Below are 25,204 nucleotides of genomic sequence, written 5' to 3'. Positions count from 1 at the left end.
AGGCCTCGCTATTTTGCTCAAGGACATACTGGGTAGTTACCTGCTCACTTGATTGTTTTTCCCTTGTGATGTAAACTTAACAATGAAGTGAGCTAACACCGTAACTATCCAGAAGGGTAACCTCATGAAGATGAACAACAAAACCTGTCGGTTTTCTTCCTTTACCATTCTCATGCCCACCTTCAGTTACAGATATGGTGTTACAAAGAAGAGATTTTCATGAGTTTATTCCAGTGATGATTCAAAAGTCCTGTTATCCTTCTCCCAGTCCTAGGGGGCAGGGGAACAGTTAGGGAGGAATTGGCCAAGGCATTTTTCCCCTAAAACTGGAACACACACTTTTCCATTGAGTGGCTGTTCAGTGCAAGGAGCCATTCGCTGCAATAGTGCAAAAGAAGGAATACAGAGAATACCCTCTTCTCTGTATAAATATAAAGGAGAATATAGTCAAAACATATTCTCTGCCCTTTAGGACCTTACAACAGGGCTAGGTTGTCTTGCAGGGTCTGACCTGGTCTAAAACTTAAAACTTCCATTTATGGAAGAGATAAAAGTTCCAAGATAGGAAGGGAGTTTTTGTTTTGTGTCTTAAGAAATTGGAACCTGTATCCCCCTCCTGCAGAATCGCTGGAGGATTCCTTTGAAAGATAAGTGGCCAGGGTTTCAGGTCCAATTTCTTTCCCTTGGAGGATTCTTAGGTGCTCCTTAGGTGTACTATTATTCTGTTCCCCCATTTCACTACAGTGTCTGTCTGGATGCATAAAGGCGCCCCAACGTACTCCCTGAAGCCTCTCTCTTTCCTCCGGCCTCACAATACACAGCAGCCCAGAGCAAAGCTTCCAGCAGACTACATTCTGGCGCTGTTTTTTTACCACCCCTCCCCCTGAATGTGTTAGCCCTGGGCCTCACAGAGTGGACCCCTAAATTTTATTAAACTTAAGTAATCACACACAAATGCACTCTGCCCCCATCCGCACTCCCAGGCTGCAGAGATTTTATGCCTTATTTTCAGCACGAGCTAAACTCGGACAAGGAAGTCTGAATCCCATAAGGTTCTTCCTTGTCTCCAGTTTGGTTTTATTTTAAGTCGTCCAACAACCTAGTTCCACATCCCTTCGGGCGGCGGTTGAAGACCAGCCTCCTGGATATCAAAACGGACCTCTTGCCAGGCGCAAATTGAGCGAGTTTAGGCATGAAACCCGCCCAGCAACTCGTGGCGTCATCACGCCCTACGTTCCGATAGGCCCTACCCACTCCACGCGGGGTGGGGTGCTCTTAGAGTCCGCGGTAACCCAGTTGGAGCCTGAGGTGACCTCTTGTGGACATATACGGAAATGCACTCGAGAGGCGCAAGAAAAAAAATCAACACACAGGAGCAGTCCAAAGCAAGCCCCGCAAACTCATAAAGGCTCCTCCCCGCTCTTTCTGCGAATATCCGCCTCCATCCTGCATCTCGGCGGTTGACTTTTTTCCCCCTTTGATGACTCGGCCATCGGCCAGCCCGGCCTGGCGTTTCCCAGAAGGCCCAGCGCCGGGAAGGGGTTTGCGGGTGCTCCGTCATCGTGCGGCCCGACGCGAGTCCGCGCTCGTGTGCAGGCCCGGCTCGGTTCCTGGTCTCCGGTGCGAGGGTTCACGCGAGGCCCCGGCCTCGGTCCCCGGACTAGGCCGCGACCCCGGGCGCCATGAAGCAGGAGGGCTCGGCGCGGCGCCGCGGCGCGGATAAGGCGAAGCCGCCGCCCGGCGGAGGGGAACAAGAACCACCGCCGCCCCCGGCGCCCCAGGATGTGGAGATGAAAGAGGAGGCGGCGGCGGGTGGCGGATCAACTGGCGAGACCGATGGCAAGGCGGCGGCTGCGGCGGCTGAGCACTCCCAGCGAGAGCTGGACACCGTCACCTTGGAGGGTAAGAGAGCCCGGGCCGGGGACGTGCCATTATCACGGGTGACAGCGCAGCGGTGATTCACTCTCTCCTTGGGATCCCAGCGCAGCCTCTACCACCTTGACTTGAGGGTTTCTTGGGATTACCCCGAAATGCCTGCCCCCACTACCCTGACACTCCCGACCCCAACCCGGATAACTGAACATTTTCTCTAGGCTCAGGACTCCTCCCTTCGCACACACCACCCCCCACCAGGGATTGCATCTAGAAGTAGGTCTCACTGAGCCCACAGACTCTTCTGAGTTTTCTCCTCTGACCTTATTACTCCATTTACATCCCACCGGACTGATTCTAGTGACCCCAGTGCACGACTGATCTCTCTAAAAACCAGTGTCTGTATTTACGTTTGAAGGGGGTCAGAATGACGCCAAATACTAGCCCCTGCATTTTAAGAATGGTTTCTGTTGTCTTAACTACCTTTAGCAAACTTCCCTAAAAGAGCCCTTTCTACCTAGTATCTTGCTTCCTTGTTGCTGTAATTGAGGTGCCCAAACGATCCCATTGCTCTTTTTCTTTTCCTGCAAGCCCTTACTCTTACTCTGTTTCTAAAGAGTTTAAACACATTACACGCTTCAACTTTTTAGGTGTCGGATGTGTGAGTTCCTAATCTTCACCTTCCACCTAAACTATATACCAATACCATTTCTTTTCTCCTAGGTGCCTGTTCCCTGTTTCCTATCATCCTCTTGTTCCTCCAAGTTCATATTTCACTTTTCCTACTTAGAGCATCCTGTCCGCATTTGGAGTGGGTAGAGTGAGAGCTTCCCACTGTGACCCTGGTGCTTTTTTCTGGTTCTGGATCAAGTAGGACCAGAGTATTTATCGGGTTTTCTCTGTACTTAACTGCACGAGAAACTAGCTCGAAAACATTGAAATAAGCAAAGTTAGGCTCCTGGGTGGTGATTGGAGGATGTGGTAGTGCTGACTGCATCAGCTTCTACTCTGAAGTTGGATAGCAGGCTCAGTATCTAATAAAGATCATTTTACATGAAATAACAATAGTCAACCAGTGGCAAAGGTGCCATTCAGCATTACCTACTGGGTCTATACATATGTTTCTTATAAACATTTTAATATGAGAGGTCTAAAGTGGGGGGAAAAAAAACCCACCATGGTTAACATTATTTCCTATGAATTTTTGAGCTGCTCTCTCATAATTGAGATCAAGTTTATATATACAGTTTGGAACAAGACATAACTAAATACAGATGATTTTGTGTGCCTTCATGTAACATATCCATAAACAAAACATTCAATGTATTCCAGAAACATTTATTGAATAATTGATATGATGGCTAAGAATATACGCTCTGGGATTAGTTTCCTCATCTCTATAAGTGAAAGTAATAGTACCTACTTAATTGGGTTGTTGTGAAGATTAAAATGTTTACAACTGTGCCTAATATGTGATGAAAACATAGTAAAATCCTCCATAAATATTAGCTGTTATTATTATTATATCGTTAATGTGACCCCGGCACCCTATGCTAAAAATACAAAGGTAACTAAGAAACGACCAATTGATTGCATTCCCTTATTTCTGGATATTTAAGTTGTGTCTATTTTTCTCTGTTACAAATAGCTTTGCAGCCGTCATCTCTGTGCCCAAGTGTCTGGTCTACCTCTATAACTATTTCTTCATTAGAGATCCCTGAATTGAACGGGTATTTACGTTTGTTTTTAAGGTTTTTGGTAGTTACTGTCCAGAAAAACTGTACTGATATACATTATATGAGCAGAAATGTCTTGCTCACCCCTGTACTCTATATGTTATCATTTTTTAAACACCACTAGAATGGTAATTGAAAAATGTTTTCCCTTGTGATTATTTGAATACTAGTGAAATACACTTTTCACGTCTGTTATTTGTCATTCGTCTTTTTGTATTGTCCATTCATGTTCATTTTTATTTATTGTAATCCTTTATACGAGCTCCTTGTAGAAAAACAATATGAATCTCTGGTCACATGTGTTGCAGATATTTTTCTTTTGTTTACAGTTCTCAGAAGAATTTTAGAAGTCTTTTCCTATTTGACGATACGCTAAATCTCCACATGTTTTTGTTTTTCATTGTTTTTTTCTTTTTTCTGTCACCCTTTACTGCTTCCCCCACCCCAGCTTTATTTTTCTTTGTCTCTTGGTTATGTCTTAAAATCAATGTATGGCATCCATAACTATTGCTCTTAGGGCAAAAGCGGTGATTGGCCACATCCTGCCATTTGTAAGAGGCTTACTAGGACTGCTTGGCTGGAGTGGGGGGGGTGGGGGGAGTAGGAGTTGGAATTAACATTTTTCTCCCCTCGTCCTCCACAGACATCAAGGAGCACGTGAAACAGCTGGAGAAGGCAGTCTCAGGCAAGGAGCCCCGGTTCGTGCTGCGGGCCCTGCGGATGCTACCTTCCACATCACGCCGCCTCAACCACTACGTTCTGTACAAGGCTGTGCATGGCTTTTTCACCTCCAACAGTGCCACTCGAGACTTCTTGCTACCCTTCCTGGAAGAGGTAAGTGAGTCAGGCCAGCGTGAAGGGTGCAGGCTTGGCTTGACACACACATTCCACCCTGTGTAACTGTTTTCTGTCCTGGAGACCTGTCTTGTTACCTGCCATAGCAGAGACATGAAGCAAGACAGCCCTTCTTAATACTCATTTGCCCTCTAACAAGGCGACCATCCTTCTGCCCTGTAGAGTCATTCTTCTGAGTCAGGAAGAAGAGCCAGGAATCAGGACCCTTCCAGCCACACTCATTTCCCACCACCCCCAACAGGGGGCCTATTCCACTGCCTTTTTGCCTCCGAAGCTTCACCATGAAGGATGTATAGAACAGTGGTTAAGGGACTTCCCTGGTGGTCCAGTGGTTAAGATTCCTCGCTTCCACCACTGATTGGGGAACTAAGATCCCACAGATCCCACATGCCACATGGTGCAGCCAAAAAAAAAAAAGCAACAAAAAAAGGAACAAAAGAACAGTGGTTAAGAGCACAGGTTTTGGAGGGGGTGTTGAATTTGAATCCAAACTCTACCGTTTGGTATCTGTGGGACTTGGGCAAATGACCTAACCTCCTTGTGCCTCATTTTCTTCATTTGGTAAATGTGATGAACAGATTTGGGGGGGCGAGGAGGAGGGGGAAAGCTCTTAGAACAGGGTGTGGTACAGAGTGCATGTTGATGAAGTTAGTTTGCTGGTGGCAGTGGTCTCCATGCCAGGAGAAACCTCTCCTTTTCCTTTCTGGCTGTAAAACTCCCCTTATCATCCATGATACAGTTCGGATCCTGCCCCTTCTCAAACCTCACTGGCCCTTCAGCCACCTTCATCTCCCTAAAATCCTGTATGCTTACAGCCTGTTTCATAGATGTAAAAACTCAGAAAACCCTTGAGGTGGACAGTGAAGACTTTACTGTCTGGGAAAAAGGAAAAGCGCCCCCTCTCCCAGCCCCACCTGGAATGTTTTTAACCTTTACATCTCTAAAGTAACCCACCATGATCGTCTTTTGATCTATTACACATTATTCCAGTTTTGGTGACTAGATCTGAAGGTAAGTACTATGTGTATGTCAATTTCCCCCCAAATTCCTTTGTTCCCACCAAAAAAAAAAATTTTTTTTGTTTCATTATTCTTTTTTTTTTTTTTTTTAATTTTGGCAAACCGCACGATTTGCAGGACTCAGTTCCCCAACCAGGGACTGAACCCAGGCCATGGCAGTGAAAGCCCAGAATCCCAACCACTAGACCACCAGGGAACTCCCTGACTCATTATTCTTGATCTCATCTCTAGAATTATATCCCTTTATTAACCCTGCCTGGTAGAATTTGCAGTGGTTCCAAGTATGGTGGTTTAATTTCTACTTAGATTGTAGGCTCTCTGAGGGGTCCTTACATCATCCTTTCTGTCCACATTATATTCTGCAAGGATGTTATACTCCTGTAACCCTTTTCTGTATTTATTGTATTGCCAGCCTCCTTGACTCCCTTCAGAAAGAGACTGTGTCATCTTTATTTCTGTACCCCCAGCACCTAGAAAAATCTTGGCGTGTAGTAGACACTTATTAAATATTTGTTGAAATACATAGTGAGTGCTTAATAAATTCTTGGTTGATTGATCTGACTGAGCTCTTCCACAGTAACTCATGTCCTCTCTAGCCCATGGACACAGAAGCCGATTTGCAGTTCCGTCCCCGAACAGGAAAAGCTGCGTCGGCTCCCCTCCTGCCTGAAGTGGAAGCCTACCTCCAGCTCCTCGTGGTCATCTTCCTGATGAACAGCAAGAGCTACAAAGAGGTAGCCGGGGCCCGTGCAAGTGACGGACGCGCCCCAGGCGGGGTGCGGGCTTAGTGGGGGAGGGTGCCTCTAGTGAAGAAATAGACAATCGCTGGGTTATTAACTGTCCCCCAGGCTCTTCCCCCGTGTGGGAATGCACCCAGCCCCACATCCGGGGAAGACCCCTCAGCTCCTGCTCAGGCTCTGGGAAAGGGCTGGCAGTGGCCACTCTGTACCCGTCTGTGGTGCGATCCCAGTATAGTGGATGCTTTCGAGAAGAGTAGGTCTGGAGACAGAAATACCTGGGTTCAAATCCCGTTTGTACCTTAGGCAAATTAATTTCTCCCAGCTGTGTGTAAAATGAGACAAACTGCCCACCTTACAAGATTATTGTTAGTATTAAATAAAATAATATATTTTAAAAATACTTAGCACAACGATCTGCACGTAGTAAGCATTCACAACGTTTTAATAAACGGTAGCTATTATTATGAAACTGAAAGACTCCATTTTGGATAGCACTCTTCTACCACGCCTTCCAGCCAGGGCCAGCTCCTTTGTCAGGCTTAGCTGCTGTCCCAAGAGCATGCCCCAAAAATGACAGGTCTCCTCAGTCCTCTGTTTTGTTTTTTCCTTGCTCTGCCACTGGTTGGCTTTTGTTTGGTTGGTTTTTAGGAATAATTCACTCCCTTGAAAGTGTACAACTCAGTAGTCTTTGCTATATTCACAAGGTTGTACAACCGCCCTCACTATCTAATTCCACACCAGTTTAATCACTGCCCCCCCCCGAAAAGCACCATACCTATCTGTAGTCACTCCTTGTTCTGCCCTCACCCCCGCCCAGTAATCTATTAATATTTTGTGTCCCATGGATTTTCCTATTCTGGGCGTTTTATCTAAATGGAATTATATGATATGTGCCTTTTGTGTCTGGCTTTTTTTTGTAGCATGATGTTTTCTAAGTTCATCCATGTTGTGGCATATACCTGTACTCTGTTCATTTTTAAGGCTGCGTAAAATTCCATCCTATAGATATACCACATCTTGTTTATCCATTCATTGGGTGATAGGCACGTGGGTTGTCTCCACGTTTTGGTTGTTGTGAATGATGCTGATACGAATGTCCGTGTGCAAGTTTTTACGTGAACGTATGTTTCCAGTTCTCCTGGACGTTTGCCTAGGAGGGGAATTGCTGGCTCCGTGTTTAACAGTTCTCCTGGACGTATGCCTAGGAGGGGAATTGCTGGCTCCGTGTTTAACGTTTTGAAACACTGACGCTTGATTCTCTTTTGGCTGCCTCCCCAGGCACAGAAGATCTCTGATGACCTGATGCAGAAGATCAGCACTCAGAACCGCCGGGCCCTGGACCTTGTGGCTGCAAAGTGTTACTATTACCACGCTCGGGTCTATGAGTTCCTGGACAAGCTGGATGTGGTGCGCAGGTACCGTGGCCAGCGGTCTGGCTCGTGGCCCATGGGGTCAGAGACATGGTCAGGCACTACCACAGAGCTGTGGACTTGCAGGGGGCTGTGGGCTGGTAGATGTAACGTGCCCAGCAGGAAGTGGGGGTAATGGGTGTGCGAGGGTTTGAGAGCGAGGGTTTGAGGGCGAGGCTGAGACTAGATGAGGAAATGGAGACGACCACTGGCCTGTTCAGTCCTGTTTCCCAGGCTCTTCCCTTCACCACACGTCAGGGGAGGACTCATTAGTGGGTCAGAGGTGCAAGCAAGTTCAGGCTGGAAAGCCTTTCGCTCCTCTGCTTGAAACCTGCAGCGGCTCCCCGTTTCCCTCAGGGAAAAGCCAGAGCCCTCATGATGTAAGCTTATAAGGCCCCACGGGGCCTGGCCCCCGTTACTGCCTCCTTGACTTTATTTCCACTGCTCCCCCGACGCTGGCCGCCTCGCTCTATCGCGGGCATGCCAGCGCACTGTTCCCTCGGCCAAGAACGCTCTCCTCCCTGCCTCTTTCAAGCCTCTGCTTAACTGTTACCTTCTCAGCGAGTCCTACGCTGACTGGGCTGTTTAAAGTTGCAGCCCCATCCTCCTCTCCTTCTGCGGTTCCCGTCGTACTTACCCTGCTTCGACGTCACCCCACCACCTTTTGTTGAGCTGCATGGTACGCTTATTCATCGTGATGGCTGTCTGTCTCCCCCCACTAGAATGCAGGTCCCCTGAGCAGAGTTCTGTCCTTCTGTACACCTGGACTAGTGCTTCATTTGTTGAGTATTCAGTGAATAACCAGAAAAGTAGTTTGAGTCACTTTTTTAGGAATTGAGAGAGAATGGAGAGGTCAGAGGCAGCTTGAAGAGTTGTTACGTGAAGGCTTTGACCTCCCGGTTCTTTCCTTCTTGAAGCTTCTTGCACGCTCGGCTCCGGACCGCCACCCTGCGGCATGACGCGGACGGGCAGGCCACACTGCTGAACCTCCTGCTGCGGAACTACCTACACTACAGCTTGTACGACCAGGCCGAGAAGCTGGTGTCCAAGTCTGTGTTCCCCGAGCAGGCCAACAACAATGAGTGGGCAAGGTACCTCTACTATACAGGTGAGCAGGGCCCGGCCCCCAGCCGGAAGGTGTCTCGGGCTCACTCGGGGCAAATTTGCTAAGAAAGTGGTGTCCTTGGTGCATAAGAGTGCGCATTTGGCACTCTGGTTTGCGGGGGGCCGGAGTTTGGATCACACCATCCTCTTGATCAGTTCTCTTCTTCTCCACACCCAGGGCGCATCAAAGCCATCCAGCTGGAGTACTCAGAGGCCCGGAGGACGATGACCAATGCCCTTCGCAAGGCCCCTCAGCACACAGCTGTCGGCTTCAAACAGACGGTGAGCGGCAGTTCTCACCCCTTTGACCCCCTTACTTGTCTCATACCATGTTAGTGCCGCTTCCGAATCTGAGGAGCCCAGGAGGTCCTTAATCTTCTTACCCTGAAGGTGGCATCACGTGTCTGTTTGCACGTGGCAGACGCTACCTGCGCCTCTGGCCGTTTCTGTCTCCAGTATTCTCCCCGGTGCGCAGGTTTAGAATATTCCTGATTCCCCAGAACCCCCTGTAGTCGTTCCAGGTGAGGGCCTGGATTGTGTTGATAAACCCCAGGCCCTTACCTGGTCCCTCACATGCCCCTTCGGGAGCAGTGTTGTCTGTGGCCAGGGAACCCAGAGCTCTCCCTAAGGCTGTCTGACTCAGGTGGAGGTAAACCTTGGCCGTGGCAAAGCTGTCAGTCACCAGGTAGTTTTTTGAGTGCTGACCTTCACGTTGGGCACTATGAGGGATAGAAAAGACGAATAAGAAATGGTACTTGCCCTCGAAGAGATAGATAAAGAACATTGACTCAGAAAGGCTTGATGGCCTGGGTAAAGGCACAGAGACTGGTAGCCAGAATTAGGACCCAGCTTTCCCAGCTACAAACCTCTGCTCTCACATTAACACATCCACCTCCTAGTGCCCTTGAAAGAGAGCGGGGTGAGCACGTGCAGTGATTAGCTCAGTGTGGTGGGAGGTTTGTTTAGTTTCAGTTCAGACGTTCAGAGAACGGCAGGTTCAGTTGTGGTCAAAGTAATCTTAAATAGTTAAATTTGATCTGGGTTTTGAAAGATGGGTAGAATTTTCATAGAAAGGAATGGCTTTTCAGACACATGGGGTACATTGCACAATGAGAGATTGCTTTTACAACGTAGCACACAAAGTCTTCTTCAAAAATTCACTAAAAATACAGGTAATTAACATATAGGCTGTGTTGTGCACCAGGGAGAGGTCTCGTGGGGTAAAGCGGTGTTTTCAGACCAGGTTTTACTATGGATGGATAAGGTTTCACAGTTTTCTGTGGTGGAGCCAGGTCGCCGGAAGAAGGAGCAGAGGGCGCTGGAGTACGGTCTTTGACCTGTAGACTGTTGGCCAGGGAGCCAGGAAGGAGGTGGGAGGGTTGCCTGAGAGGGGAAGGGGCAGAGTTGGGGAACTTGCCACCCAGAGAGACTTAAGCAAATAGGCGATGGGCCAAGGCCTTGAACAAGGTAGGAGGAATGGGATAGAGAGCCCACATGGAGAAGCCAGCTTTAAGTAAAAACAGGGAGAGAGAGAATGGGTAAAGAGAGACATCAAATTTAACTTGGAGTCCACAACAGAGCATGTTGAAAGTATCCATCTGTAGAAAATGCACATTCTCGCCTTGGGTGATTGCATTTGCCTTCATGGCTCAGCTGTGACCTCCATGACGCCTCACCAAAGTCCGTTATGAACTGTCTTAATATGCTGGGTTGCTGCCACAAGGCTGGGCGCGGCCTAAACAATAGGAATTTACCTCATCACAGCTTTGGAGGCAAGAAGTCCAAGGTCCGGGTGTCAGCATGGCCGGTTCTTTCCAGGGCTTCTCTTTTGCTTGTAGTTGGCCATCTTCTGACGTCTTCAAATGGTCTCCCCTCTGTGCACGTCTGTATCCTAATCCTTCTTATAAGAACCCCAGTCGTATTGAATTAGGGCCCACTCATATGACCTCATTTTACCTTAATTACCTCTTTAACGGCTCTATCTCCAAATCCAGTCACGTTCTGAGGTACTAGGGGGTTAGGGCTTCAGCATATGAATTTGGGGGTTCACAGTTCAGCCCATAATACAAATTCTGACCCCTTTCATGAAGCCAGACCTGCAAATCCGACTTCCCACCACGCATCTCTGTGTAGAGACTGCCTGACTCCTCACCCTCAGCTTGTCCAGACAGGCCCTTCTGGGCACCCCTCACCAGTCCTTCCTCCTGCCCTCCTGATCCAGACAGGAGCCTCCGGGCCATCTTGGATTCCTCTGCCCACCCCCTTCACCATCGCTGAGTCGTCTGTTGATTTGCCTCCATGGCTTTTGTATTCATCTCCTCTCTGATGTTACCAGTGCCCTTGTTCAAGCCGCTGACCCTGCTGGTCGCCATCCTCCCCTCCACCAGCCCAGCTTCCGCCCAGCTGCCTGACTCAGCGGAGCTCCAGGCCCGTCTGCGTGGCCCAGGAAGCTCGCATTTCTCCCCATTGTCTGCCCAGTAGAGTGTTGTAAGTCTTGTGAAGTAGGCAAGCCAGGTATTGTTGTTGTTATGCCCATTTTAGGGAGGTGGAAACCAAAGGCTCAGTTGCTCTGTGTTTCCTAGCTAGCAAGTACAGCCTAGCTAGTTCTGTCTCCAAACTCAGAACTCAGACTGGCATTCAAAACCGCACGTCCCCGGACGGGCCCCCGCTCATCTCTCCAGGTGGCCCCACACACACACCCTCCAGTATGCCGGCCTCTTCACCAGCCTCTTCCCTTGGCTGAAACGTCCTCCCTCCTTTTCTGCTTCATCAGAATCCTTAAGGCATGTGTTAACTTCTGCCGTCGGCATGGCTTTCCCCTCACTCGGGGGGTACGCCGAGGGCCAAGGGACAGGGCAGCCTCGTGGGTGTGGGTGGAGGAGCGAAGGAAGGGTCCTTGCCCAGGGGTGGACACCATCGGCCACCACCCATTTTAACCCCTTACCTCCCTCGTGACAGTTGCTGTCACGTGGTTTAGCTGTCTGTGCTCCTGTCCCTCCTGCTTGGTGGGAGGCTCCGTAACTGCTGGGCATCGTCCCCTCCACCGTAGCCGTCCTTGCATGGTGCTGAATCCACGGGAGCCGCCGTTGAGAAACACCCACAGTGGTATTTGGAGGAGGAGGGGCCCGATTTTCCAGCCAGCCGGCTCACTCGCTGAGGTGCTGCAGGCCCTTCCCTGAGCTTCTGCCTCTACCCAGATGACTAATTTTACACATAGTTCACCTCCCTACCAGCATCTTTGGCTGACTCACATTCCATTGCCTAGGCCTCTCGGCCCTGCTTCCTCACCATTTCTGAGCCATAGAACCTACCCATCTGCCTGTACTTTAGAACTTTGCCATTTCAGGGTGCTGTGCACCGATTGGCCAGATGAAATGCAGCTGAGGGCCTGGTGTGGCCAAAGGGTCAGAAGCTCACAAGGCCTGTCTCCCAAGGCAGAGCTTCAATTCCACGCCCGGCACAGCTTGAGGATTTTTTTCCTCTCTGTGGGCCTAGTCCCAGTGCCACGTTCCCTCTTTCCCTGTGTGTCTGACTGAATTGAAGCCCCATTTCATTCTCCTCTCCCACCCGGTGGGGCTCCCTGCCCACTGTGTTCCTGTGTCGCACTCTGCCAGGTGCACAAGCTTCTGATTGTGGTGGAGCTGTTGCTGGGGGAGATCCCGGACCGGCTGCAGTTCCGTCAACCGTCCCTCAAGCGCTCGCTCATGCCTTACTTCCTTCTGACCCAGGGTAAGGGCTGGTCCCCTCCCAGAGCTTGCCGGACCCCTGGCGCCGTGGCCCCTTTTCTGTGCGCACCCTGTGCAGCATCTGGTCCACTCCTCTCCCCACTGCAGCTGTCAGGACGGGAAACCTGGCCAAGTTCAACCAGGTCCTGGATCAGTTTGGGGAGAAGTTTCAAGCAGATGGGACCTACACCCTCATCATCCGACTGCGACACAACGTCATCAAGACAGGTGTGGAGCAGCGTCTGAGGGGCCCCTGGCGGAGCAGGACCCGGACTAGGCTTCTCCAGGGGCAGGGGCAACCCTGTGGGCGCCTGGGCGGGTGAAGGGTCTGTGCCCGCCCCATCTTCCCCACCGCTCCTTCCTCTCCCAGGTGTGCGCATGATCAGCCTCTCCTATTCCCGAATCTCCCTGGCGGACATCGCCCAGAAGCTGCAGCTGGATAGCCCAGAGGATGCAGAGTTCATTGTTGCCAAGGTGGGCCTGGCTCAGGGACCGCGGTTGTCACCTTCCTGCCTTACTTCAGAGATGGGGGTGGGAGGAGGTTGACCAAGGAGGGGAATGGGTAAAGCAGTGGCATAGTCTTTTCAGGGAGTGCCCCTCTTGCAGTGAAGCCAGGAAGTTGCCACACAAAGAGAGAGGGTGTGTGCGTGCAAGTGAGTGTGTGAGAGATCAAGGAGGACAAAGAGATGGGACAAGATGTTCTAGGACTTAGAAGATGGACTTTCTGGTGACTCTTCCTACCTTTGGGGCCTGCAGGCCATCCGGGATGGCGTCATAGAGGCCAGCATCAACCACGAGAAGGGCTACGTCCAGTCCAAGGAGATGATTGACATCTATTCCACCCGTGAGCCCCAGCTAGCCTTCCACCAGCGCATCTCCTTCTGCCTGGATATTCACAACATGTCTGTCAAGGTGCGGAGCCCTGGGCTGCAGAGGCGATGCTTGGCAGCAGCATGCCCCCCTCCACACCCACGGGTTCCTCAGGGAAGACTGGCTTGGTTTGGGGCGCAGTTCCCAGATGATCTCTGTAAAATCACTGGGTGTCCAGAAGGGGCAAAGGACTTTGCTTGTGGGACCACAGCACCTTCCCTTTGCTCTTCAGGGGTCTGGTTGCCAGGGAGGATCAGACAGGGATTCAGAGTGCAGTGTTCTGGATTTGGTTCCAAGTTTGAGTCATTTACCTTCTCTGAGCCTGTTTCTCCTGTGAAGCTGATAATGAGGTGTTACCTGCCCTGCCTGCTTCGCAGGGTTGACAGGATTACATGAAATCACTGTCTTGGGGCACTTAGCGAAGTCTGAATTGTGTAAAAGGTAGGGCTGCCATCTCGTTCCACAAAAGGCTCTTAAGCTTTTACCCTGTGTCAGGCGCTGGGTTAGGTGCTGGTACTGTTGGGCTGCCGATTTTTTTCCTGCTCTCTTCCCCCAGGAAACCAGGGATATAACTTCACTTAAAACCAGGCAAATGCTGTGCTCTGCTAGACAGGAAAGGCCCTTCGTGATCTGGTCCCCGGCGTCCCTGGCCTCCCCCCTACCCAGGACCTCTCCGCCGACCCCTTTCCTCCACCCCAGTTGGCCCCAATGAACTCAGGCCGGGCCTGCTCACACCCTGAGTCCTCTGCCTGCAACGCCTTTCCTCCACTCCCACAGCCCGTCCATTCTTCGTCTTCCTTCTTGCTGCAAGTCCCTCTCCTGGCCCGATCAAGAGGGTTAATCAGTTATACCTCTGGCTTCTTCTAATTCTCCATCTTCAGCACTTATTCTGTGGTGTCGCAGTAATGAATTAGTCTCCATGCCTGGCTCCCCCACTGGACTGAACTAGGGAGTGACCACCTACCCCGCGCGTACCCTGGCGCCTGGCACGCAGGAGTACGACGAGTGGGTGTTACGTTGTTGCCTCCTCTTCACCTTGCTCTCCTCTCTGTTGTGCTTCAGGCCATGAGGTTTCCTCCCAAATCGTACAACAAGGACTTGGAGTCTGCGGAGGTAAGCTGCCTTCTGCTTCGGGTAAGACTGAAAGATCAAACTTCCCTCTAGAAAGGGGAGAGGGGAGCTTTTTGCAAGGGCTGGGGCAACTCCGAAGCTTGGGCAGTCTCTGGCCCTGGGTGGAGACGGAGTGAGAGAGCCCGACCTGTCCTCAGCAGCCCGGCCCTCGCCCCCTCTGTCCCCAGGAGCGGCGGGAGCGGGAGCAGCAGGACTTGGAGTTTGCCAAGGAGATGGCGGAAGACGACGATGACAGCTTTCCTTGAGCTGGGGGGCTGGGGAGGGGTGGGTGAGTGGGGACTGGCTCTTTATCCTTCCCCGTTGGGGGTCCCTGCCCAGGGAACCGGCCCCTTTTCCCACACGCTGCACACAGACTGCATATGTGCAGGGGCTGAGGGGTGCAGGGAGCCAGTCACCCCCACCTCATCCCAGGGCCCCTCCCCAGCCGGTGATGTAGCACACGTGGGCAGGAGGGCGAGCAGGCAGCCTCCCCAGGGCAGGGTCCTGGCTAGCAGTGTGGGCAGCAGGATGGGAGGGACTAGCCCTGTGCTCTCCTCCAGGGAGGAGGGCACTGGAACTGGGACATGTGTTAGGTTGTATGTTTTTTGAAGCTTCAGTTGTGATTTTTAAACAATAAAAAGTTCTCCAGGACCCTTTGTGCATCAGTTAATTACTCTTATTTCACTCTCACATGTGCAGCGTTAACAGGCCCAGATTTTTTTTCTGGCCTGGGAGGGAACGCAGCTAGGAGAGGCAGAAACCCACGAGGCATCGTTCTGATAGCAGAGCTCGCTCAGCAGGAACGAAGAGTACGTGTACGGCAACGCCCCAGGTGCCAACCAGAGAGCATCAATGATGCAGAGGACCCAGTGTGGGGAGCATGACCCGAGGACCCGAAGCAGCTGTAGATGAAGAGGAGGCCGAGGGCTGGGTGGAGAGACTCTGATCTGGGATCAGAGGGCCTGGGTTTACTCTTTCATATCGAACTGGCTCTCAAATAACTGGCAGCTCTCCGAACTTCTCAGGCTCCTTTCCCATATCTACCAGATAAATGATTAGACTCAGTGACCTCCTGGCTCTAAAACTGGGAATCTGGGCTTCCAGTGGATCAAACACAAGGTGCGAGTCTGACCCTCAGGTGAGGTTCACAGAGGAGAGAAGGGTCTCCTGCAAGGCTGCAGCGGGTTGAGAGCAGGGTTCTGCCCAGTGGTCCTTATGGATAGGCTGCTCTCTGAGAGCAGAGTGGGGGTCAGGCGAGAGGGGGCTCCCTGTGGACCTCCAGCTGCATGTGGTGGGAAAATGCACCTGCCAGGGTCTCTGTAAGTCTCCCAGTCGCTGGCAGCGGTGCTCCCCACACTGGGTCCTTCGCATCATTGATGTTCTCTGGTTGGCACCTGGGGCGTTGCCGTACATGTACCCTTCGTTCCTGCCGCGCGAGCTCTGCTACCAGAACGATGCCTTGTGGGTCTCTGCCTCTCCTAGCTGCGTTCCCTCTCCTGTCCAGCTCTCGCTCTGCACCTTGCTGATTGCTACACATCTTCCAGGCATCGTGCCTCGCAGTGATTCAACTCCCTGGCGTCTGAGCCACTCACTGGATAATCAGATTCTCTTAGGAGGTTGTGGCTGTGAAAGCCTTATCCTCCCAACTAGATTGTAACTTCTTAAAGAGCATGAGGCACTTCTGTCCCCCCAGGGCCTTGCCCAGTACCTGGCATACGAGCTGGTTAACGTCTTGTTTGTTAGGAAGGGTACATGATGTGTTCATCACCAACTGCTGATTTTGATAGCCCGAACTTCCATCAAAGGCATGTTTTAGACTGGCCTTGCTTTGGTTTCTGATCCCACCCCAGCCTCGGTGTGATTTGGTATTGCCCACTTCCTTTAAGCTTTTGTGAAACCCAGGTAGTGAAACTTTTTTTTTTTTTTTGTCTGCATTGGGTCTTCGTTGCGGCACGAGCTTTCTCTAGTTGTGGCGAGCAGGGGCTACTTTTCGTTGTGGTGCGTGGGCTTCTCGTTGTGGAGCACGGGCTCTAGGTGCGCGGGCTTCAGTAGCTGTGGCACACGGGCTCAATAGTTGTGGCTCGCGGGCTCTAGAGCGCAGGCTCAGTAGTTGCGGCACACGGGCTTAGTTGCTCTGCGGCATGTGGGACCTTCCCGGACCAGGGCTCGAACCCTTGTCCTCTGCATTGGCAGGCGGATTCTAAACCACTGCACCACCAGGGAAGTACCTAGTGAAACTTTTTAAAGTTTGCTTTGTGAAACGGCACTTTTTTTTCCCAAGCTCCCCCCTTGATCTTTGTGGAAGATGTTATTATTCCAGCATCCAAACTTTCCTTTTTTTTTTTTTAAGGATTCAATCTTTTCCCCATTTTACAGGCCAATTCGAAAATCTAATAGGAGATCTTTTTTTAAATTAATTTATTTATTTTTGACTGTGTTGGGTCTTCGTTTCTGTGCAAGGGCTTTCTCTATTTGCGGCAAGCGGGGGCCTCTCACTATCGCGGCCTCTCTTGTTGCGGAGCGCAGGCTCAGTAGTTGTGGCTCACGGGCCTAGTTGCTCCACAGCATGTGGGATCTTCCCAGACCAGGACTCGAACCCGTGTCCCCTCCGTTGGCAGGCAGATTCTCAACCACTGCGCCACCAGGGAAGCCCTTAATAGGAGATCTTTAATTCCCTTCCAGGAAGGATGGGGACTAACGGTGAGCACCCCTCCGTGCCCCTTCCAGGCTTGTGAGGACAGGCTTAGGTGGGACTTGAACACTGGCCTACGTGATACCAAGTTCAGGTCACATTCTGTAGGCTGTGCAGCCTTCTCCCAGCCTCAGTCTGTGGCTCTGTTATCTGGTTGGTTGGTTGGTTGGTTTTTGTCCCTACATGGCTGTCCTTCTGGCCCATGACCACTTTACCTGACCTCTAAAATGACTTTCTGACTGTGTGATAATTAGTTGTAATTACTATTATTCCCAATGACAAATCTTAAAGTCAGCACCCAGCCCAAAGTGCCCCATACCCTTTCCTTGTTGGTAATGGATTGGAGAGTCTGTCATCCTGTTACACAGAGTTGGGGTCATTTGTCATGATTTCCTGGTTCTCAACCACCTTGAGTCTATAGACCATTCTTCTGCCTGCTCACGGTCTGGAAGTTTCTTATAATTCATTGCCACTGGCTTAGCTTTCTTTTCCTGGAGAAGTTCAGTGTTATTTTTATACTTGGAGAGTTCACTGTGTTCTCTACCTTCCGGTTTTGTTTTTTAATTAGAAAACTACAGAGAAGTACAAAGAATAACATAAGAAATACCCATGTACTTTCCACCCAATTTTAATAAATACCAACCTTTTGTTATCATGTCAAGCTTTTTCATGCAGATAAAACATGATATGTTAAAAGCCCATCTTCCTTCCCCAGGCCTCCTCCCTCCTTCCCTAAAGGCAGCCACTCTGATGAATTCAGTGGGTATCCTTCCAGTTTATGTTTTTATACTTTTACTACAAAATATAGTATTGTCTTGAGTTTTTAAATCTTTGTTAATGATGTGTCACATGAAAGTAAGTTCCTTTCACTCAGTGTGGGTTTTGAGATCTAATCATGTTTAAACCCGTGCCCAGCACTGTTCTAGGGACTAAGAGAAGAACTGAATGAGACAAACTGCTTTCCTCGTGGGTCTTCTGTCGTGGAAGGGTGGAGAGGCACATGTGGTATGAATGTGCCACAGTTTATTTGTTCATTAATTTATTGGTGGCCATTGGTTTACTGTTACAAACAGCACTGCCGAGGACATTTCTGTGTGTCCCCTTGTACGTATGTCCTGTGTACTCGTTTGCGAACTTTTCTTAAAGGGCCAGATGGTACGTTTTGGGGCTTGTGTACACAGCCACGTGCTCTTCCACAACTGCTCACTTCTGCCCTTCTCGAAAGGGGCCTTACATAAACGATACGTAAACAACTTATTTATGAACACTGGCTTCTCATGATATTTACCTGTGATAAAATACTCTTTTGGGACTTCCCTGGCAATCTAGTGGTTAAGACCCTGTGCTTCCACTGCAGGGGGCGAGGTCCCTGGTCAGGGACCTAAGGTCTCGCATGCTGCACAATGCAGCCAAAGAAAAAGAATCTTTTGATGTTTTTCCAACCACTTAAAACATGTAAAACCGATTCTTAACTCAGGGTGTACGTATCTTGGCCCACAGGCCAAGTCTGCAACAAAGGCATTACGCCGGAGCCTTCATAAGGACACTCCAAGCCCAGTTCCAGATGAAAACAGGAAGTGTGACTGGAAGCCACTCACCCACTCTGGCCATTGAGAAATAACTGGGAAAGCCTTTAGGAAGCTGGAAGGATGAATAACAGCTAGTGGGGGGTCTCTGGAGCCAGGACCTTTGCCAGATCATTTCAGTCTGGCTCAGCCCGCATGTGTCAGGACTAGTAACCGGGCTTTCTCTCTGCCTGGTCTTTATTCTCTCATGGGTGGGGCTGAGATCTGGATTGAGCCATCATCCAAGAAGTACATACAGCTCTCTGAACAGGAAGATAGTGTAATAGGAATGACGGGGGCTTGGGAAGGCTGATCACAGATCCTGCCTCGCTCTGCCCCCGACTTGTTCTGTGATCTTGGGCCTTTCGGTTCTCTGAGGCTGTCCCTTGTCTCTAATGGGAATAGTCCACACTTGGTTGATAGGATGAAAGACAGAAGTGTAATGGAAGGTGCCTGGCATATAAGAGGTGTCCAATAACTCCCAGCCAGCATTCGGATTTTCCCTCTATGGCATGGAGGCCAGAACACCTCCCCGGTCAGGCAGTTCACTTGGAAGTAGCCCACCCCATCCTCCAGCACCTCTGGCGGTTAGAAAGCTCTTTCCTTGAGCTGAATGCTGGCTAGCTGGGCTTCCACTCCCTGTCCCACTTCTAGCCCTTGAGACCACGCAACAACCTCTCCTCTTGACCAGACAAAATGGCGTGTTTTCTTCAAATCATGATCGCAAGTCCTTTCACCATTCTGGCCACCCTTGTTAGAAGTAGCATTTTCTGAGCCAAACCTCTGACACACTTGGACTGTAAGTGAAAATTAAAGTTTGGGTCTAGAGCTGGCCTGGTTATGGTTGAGGAAGGCCAAACATTGGTCAAGAGATTCAATGGTGGGCACTTCCCTGGTGGTCCAGTGGTTAAGAATCTGCCTTCCAATGCAGGGGACGGGGGTTTGATCCCTGGTCAGGGAACTAAGATCCTACATGCTGTGGGGCAACTCAGCCCTGTCCCTCTAGAGCCTGCACACTGCACCGAAATACCCTGCATGCCACAAGGAAGATCTCGCGTGCCACAACTAAGACCCGACGCAGCCAAATAAATAAATTTTATATAAATAATGAATGAATGAATGAAAGATTCAATGGTTAAGAGTTTAAGACTGGCACAGTGCAGACCTTGGGCCTGCTAGTTTGGGGCAAGCCAACCTCTCCAAGGTCAGATTCATCTTCTGTAAAAGGGGAAATGGTTCTGATACATTCCTCATGGGCTTATTGAAAACAATGCATTTGCCAATGTACAGGGCATGCTCTGCACAACATCTGGGGCGGGCTGGGTCCTCTGGAGGTTCTTAGTGGGAAGGAGAGGAGGCATGTTTGTGAGAACCTCTGCCATCCCCCCACAGCTCTGTTAAACCCACCCCTCTCCTCCCATGGAGGTGGGCGCAGAACTGGGCTTAATAGGGGCATGGTGGCCAGTTGCCTGGCCTAAGGTGGCGCTGGGGGCCAGGGCTGCCCGGCAGGACCAGGGACCAGAGGCAGGACGTGAATTGATTAGCAGGTGAAGGCCCTACCAGCTGTGGCCACCAGGGGGCACCCCCGCCCCAGAGATGGCCTGGCCCAGTCAGACACACCCACTCCTCATCCGAAGAGACTGTTCTGGCCCGTCCTGGGGTAGAACAACGTTCTGTTGGAACAGAACATGACAGTCTTGCGTGCAGTTGGTCAGACTTCCCCAGGCAGGCCCCATGGCCTGTGGAAAACTCTCAGGCCCAAGGCAGAGGTCTGGATTATAACTCTGACTCTGCTACCCATGACCTTGGGCAAGCCTCTTCCCTCACTGGCCCGGTTCACAGGGTTGGAACAGACTCCAAAGTCCCTTCCAGCGCTAAGAGTACGTGGTTCTCGGGTTTGAAGCCGGGTGGTTTCTTTTTTCTCACCCTAGCGCTTCTCCACTCAGGGCAGCACACACATGCCCGCTGGCAGTGAACCTGGCCAGGGAAGCCACCTGTCCCAGACCCTCAACTCCAAAGCACTGCGACACTAGCGGGGAGGGGTAGTGCGGGCGGGGTGGGGGGGGGGGTGCGGGGAGGAGGAAGGGCAAGGTCAGGTGAACCTGAACAGAGAGCCTCAATGGGTCTTGCTTCATTCGGGACAGACATCCGGTTTCCTCTGGTCTCTGCCAGGATTCCGGGGGCTTAAAGGAATGAGTCATGGGGGGGATTGGGGAGTTCCCAGCTAACCAGTTCGGGACAGGAACCAGGGTGATGCCTCTCAACATGTGCGGTGGGGACAGGAGGCAAGAGCCCAATGTTCCTATCTCAGGCCCCTGGCCCCTCAAGAGGGCACTCAGAGAGGCAGCCTCTGGGAATTGGGGGGGATAGAAATAGGGCAACTGGTTTCTTCCTTCTCAGAATTGGGGGCCTAGGGAGCAGGTGGCTTGAGAATCCCAAGGGATAGTGGCAAATGGGGCTATGTCCCAGGGGAGAGCGGGAGGGAGGGCCCCGCGGCCTAGGCCTGCCTCTTCCCCGGGGTCGACCTGACTCCAGCCTCCCCGGCTTTTATCATTGGCTCAGCTTTGGATCAGCGGTTCAGTTCAAACACTCTGGGGCAATTCAGACTTGGGTGGGGCTGAGGGGAGGAAGGGAGTTTGAGGGGGGCAAGACGTCAAAGAAGAATCAGAGATTCCACAATTTCACAAAACTTTCGCAAACACTTTTTTTGTCCCAACCCCCCTGCATTGTCCTGGACACCAAATTTGCATAAATCTTGGGAAGTTATTACTAAGCCTTAGTCGCAGCACCAGGTAATTTCCTCCCAGGCCTCCATGGGCTTGTGTATAAAGGCCCCTGGACCTGGTCCCTGACAGAACCCAGAACCTACAGACCCATCCAGACCCCCGGCTGAACCTGCTGCCCAGAGCCCCATGAAGCTGATGGGTGAGTGTCCGGGCCCCAGGAGGGAAGAGCTGCGGGGCCCGGAGCGGCAGAGGGCAGGGTCCCTGGGCTCCCAGAAAGGTCTGCACGTCTCCTGAGCCCCCGTCTGCTCCCAGCCCTGCAGCTGCTGCTCTGGCACAGTGCGCTCTTGACGGTGCAAGAAGCCACACCCCTCGGCCCTGCCAGCTCCCTGCCCCAGAGCTTCCTGCTTAAGTGCTTAGAGCAAGTGAGGAAAATCCAGGCTGATGGCGCTGAGCTGCAGGAGAGGCTGGTGAGTGAGGGCAGCCTGCGGAGGGACAGGGAGGGGACAGAGATACTGCAGCAGCGGGCAGGGAGGAAAGAAGGTGTGCGGGGCAGAGCTGAGGGGAGAGAGAGAAGCAGAGGGAAGCAAAGGGAACCATGGGGAAGGGACATGGGATGGGAGAGGAGAGACTCAGGGGAAATGGGAGGAAATTAGGAGAGGCAGAGCCCCGGCGGCTGGTGGGGAACTGGGGGAAGAACCTCTAGGGGACAGTGCTGGGAGGAGCTGGCTGGGGGCTTGGACGGAGGAACAGGGCTGAGAAGCCTGGCGGGACGTGGAGGGAGGGGAAGATGTGGATGTGGAGAGATGGGGCACTCGGGAAGGAGGAGCCGCCCGGCTCTGCCAGTCCCCCTCACTCAGCATCCTTCCCATCCCCAGTGCACCACCCACAAGCTGTGCCACCCCGAGGAGCTGGTACTGCTTGGGCACTCTCTGGGCATCCCCCAGGCTTCCCTGAGTAGCTGCTCCAGCCAGACCCTGCAGCTGGTGAGTGTCCAGAGGGGAGAAGGGAGATGAGGGGACGGGCGGGAAAGGATGACCTGGAAGGCTCCCCAGTCCTCCAGGCTCCATGCTGGGGCCCTGAGGGGAGCAGCCCAGGCAGCGTCCCCTGACTTTCCTATCCCATCTCCCAGACAGCCTGCCTGAGCCAACTGCATGGCGGCCTCTTCCTCTACCAGGGCCTCCTGCAGGCCCTGGCGGGGATCTCCCCAGAGTTGGCCCCCACCTTGGACATACTGCAGCTGGACGTCACCGACTTTGCCACCAACATCTGGCTGCAGGTGAGTCTCTTCGGGAGCAGCAAGCCTTAGGGCCCCGGACCGAGCTGGTCCTCAAAGGTGGTGCTGCCAGCCTGGGGACCCCGGAGTTCTCTAGGGCTGGGGCAGAAACATTCTCGGTGGGCTGGATGTAGGGAGCTACCACCTCATCCCAGGACCCTACCCCATCCCCCCTAGTTGAGGGCACTGGACCTTAAAGAGACCTGGGTTCGGTCCTGGCTCCACCATGAACCCTGGATCGTCTACAGCCCATCAGCCCTTTGCCTTTCCTCCCTGTGCTAACTACCCACTCAGCAGGGCCTGATTGCTGACCTCACCTTCCCCCACAGATGGAAGACCTGGGGGTGGCCCCTGCCATGCAGCCCACCCAGGGCCCCATGCCGACCTTCACCTCAGCCTTCCAGCGCCGGGCAGGAGGGGTCCTGGTTGCTTCCAAGCTGCAGAGCTTCCTGGAGCTCGCGTACCGTGTCCTGCGCTACCTGGCCGAGCCCTGAGCAAAGCCCTCCCCATCCAGTGTATTTATCTCTATTTAATATTTATGCTTATTTAAACCTAATATTTAAAGACGGGGAAGACAGAAAGGAGCCCCAGACTCCTGGATCCTTCCCTCCACCTCCAAGTTTCATTCTCCCACCTGTAGCAGGGAGAAAAACTCCCGTCTTCCCGTCCCCTGGACTGGGAGGGAGTTGGTAAATACCAAGTATTACTTCCTGTGACTCCTCCTTGCCTGGCTCCGTGGTGGGCTCTGGGGAGAGCCACAGCGAACCCCTACCCTGAGGGTGCCTACCTCGGGGCCCTTGGAATCATCGGGAAGTCTCCCACGTGGGAGATGAGACAGCCCTGTTTAATATTTAAACAGCAGTGTTCCCCAACTGGGTCCTTGCACCCCTGGCTCTGGCCTGACGTGGCTGCTTCCCTCGAGTCCCCTTTGCCTCGGGCACGGAGCCCATCAGAGGCAGCCGAAGCCGGGACGCTTGACCCTGGGGTCCCACGAATTTGCTGGGGAATCGTTTTAAGATTTTTTTCGGGCACGTTTTGACTCCTTGTGTGGGGAGCCCAGGCATCCATCAGCGACGTCTCGTTTTTCTGGACGCGCTACAGACACCATCAGTTTAGTGGCGCCTGCCCCACCCCGCCGGGGTCAGGGTCGGGATTCTGACCCCTTTTCAGGCTGGGCAGTCGTGTCTCTGCCTTGCTGGGTGGGACTGGGAATGTGGGAGGGAAAAGATGAGGGGGCTCGTGTGACGGGGTGTGAGAGGGACGCTCGACTGTTCACCTTCCCCCTCGGCCCGCACTTTCTCATTGTAGCCAAACTTCACGATAATAAAGTGTTTGTCTCCAGTAAATGTCCTTCCTCCTTCTTGAGTCCAGCTGGTGCCTGGCCAGGGGTCGCGGGCAGGGAGTTGAATGGAGGGCGAGGCCCGAAGGAGGGGAAGAGGAGGTGCACCCACTGGGTGCAGACACTGGGCCGGGTGCTAGGACACGGCAGTGAACGAGGCAGGCGTGGTCCCTGGCCCCGTGGAGCCACCGCCTAGCAGGGAGGACAGAAGGTAGATGGGTCACCCGTACCGGGGGAGGAGAGAGTAGGGTTGGGAGAGGGGGACTGGGGGGCTCAACAGTCCAGACACAGATGGACACGGGCCCAAAGTGAGGGAGGATTTAACATGTGCACAGGGCTTCAGTTTACCACCTTCCATAAACCTTCACCCACAAAGACAGAATTATGAAGGGCCTTTTACAGATTAGGAAGCTGAGGTCAAGGTGACAGCTTGGGTTGGACCCCACATTCCAGGCTCTGCACTTCTGTCCTTCGTCAAGCACTGCCTGCCTCTGATCTGGCGGGGAGCCCGCAGCCTTCCTACCTGTCTCGGGGCTAATGGGCTGAAGAGGCCTGAGCTAACACCTGGGGAGACCGGAGGGGCCGCTTCACAGCACAGATTCAAGAGAAACCTCTCTGTGCTCTCAGGTGAAGACGCACGTATGCTTCCAGGCTGCCACCACCAGACCAAGGACGTCCAGACGGCCAACCAGTCCCCAGGTCCCCTCCCGAGACTTCCCCATCCTCAGCTCCTGAGTCACTTCCCACTTCCCTTCCCCATCTGGTTCCTTAGAAGCAGGGTCGGGCTGAGTGGGGCTAGAACCCCCAGCTGCACGGCTCAGGGTCCCCGCTCTCTAGTTGGTCCTGAAGAACCGGGGCTTGGAGACGACCAGGCAAAGAAGGGTTAAACAGAGTTCCTGCCTCCATCCCCCCTCATGCCTCAGCCCCTCACCCCTCATACACCCAAGTCCTTACTGGAGAGGAAAGATCCAACTCCGGGCCAGTCAGACTCTGGGTGGGGCTTGGCCGGGCTGGGGAACATCAGAACAGGACACCCTACCCCAGCACCAGCGGGGCCTTTAGCCAAAACCTCTCCCTTTTCAGAGTAAGTCTGACTTTGCGAGGTGGGGGGAAGTGGCAGGCGGGAATGAGGAAGGCAAGCTGCTCCCGCTGCCCTGCCCCGCCCCTAC

At 52.4% G+C, this 25,204-nt stretch overlaps 2 protein-coding genes across 2 annotated transcripts; both read left to right on the top strand.

Annotated features, from left to right (window-relative positions):
• The first annotated feature begins 1,512 nt into the window (after positions 1-1,512).
• Positions 1,513-15,088, top strand: PSMD3 (proteasome 26S subunit, non-ATPase 3). The gene is made up of 12 exons (XM_065896658.1): positions 1,513-1,902; positions 4,252-4,442; positions 6,079-6,216; positions 7,501-7,637; positions 8,549-8,739; positions 8,914-9,017; positions 12,350-12,464; positions 12,569-12,688; positions 12,831-12,934; positions 13,217-13,372; positions 14,393-14,443; positions 14,629-15,088. Exons 1-12 carry the CDS (start codon positions 1,683-1,685, stop codon positions 14,704-14,706), a joined length of 1,605 nt encoding a protein of 534 aa, XP_065752730.1. The 5' UTR covers positions 1,513-1,682; the 3' UTR covers positions 14,707-15,088.
• A 6,382-nt stretch (positions 15,089-21,470) lies between these two features.
• Positions 21,471-23,583, top strand: CSF3 (colony stimulating factor 3). Its single transcript, XM_065897176.1, has 5 exons — positions 21,471-21,622; positions 21,736-21,890; positions 22,299-22,406; positions 22,553-22,699; positions 23,026-23,583. The coding sequence occupies exons 1-5, from the start codon at positions 21,610-21,612 to the stop codon at positions 23,188-23,190; spliced, it is 588 nt and encodes a 195-aa protein (XP_065753248.1). The 5' UTR covers positions 21,471-21,609; the 3' UTR covers positions 23,191-23,583.
• Positions 23,584-25,204: the final 1,621 nt, after the last annotated feature.

The sequence above is a fragment of the Phocoena phocoena genome, chromosome 19 (genome assembly GCF_963924675.1).
Source record: "Phocoena phocoena chromosome 19, mPhoPho1.1, whole genome shotgun sequence".
NCBI lineage: Eukaryota > Metazoa > Chordata > Mammalia > Artiodactyla > Phocoenidae > Phocoena > Phocoena phocoena.
The sequence above is the reverse complement of the archived record's forward strand: the minus strand, read 5'-3'. Positions and strand labels throughout refer to the sequence as shown.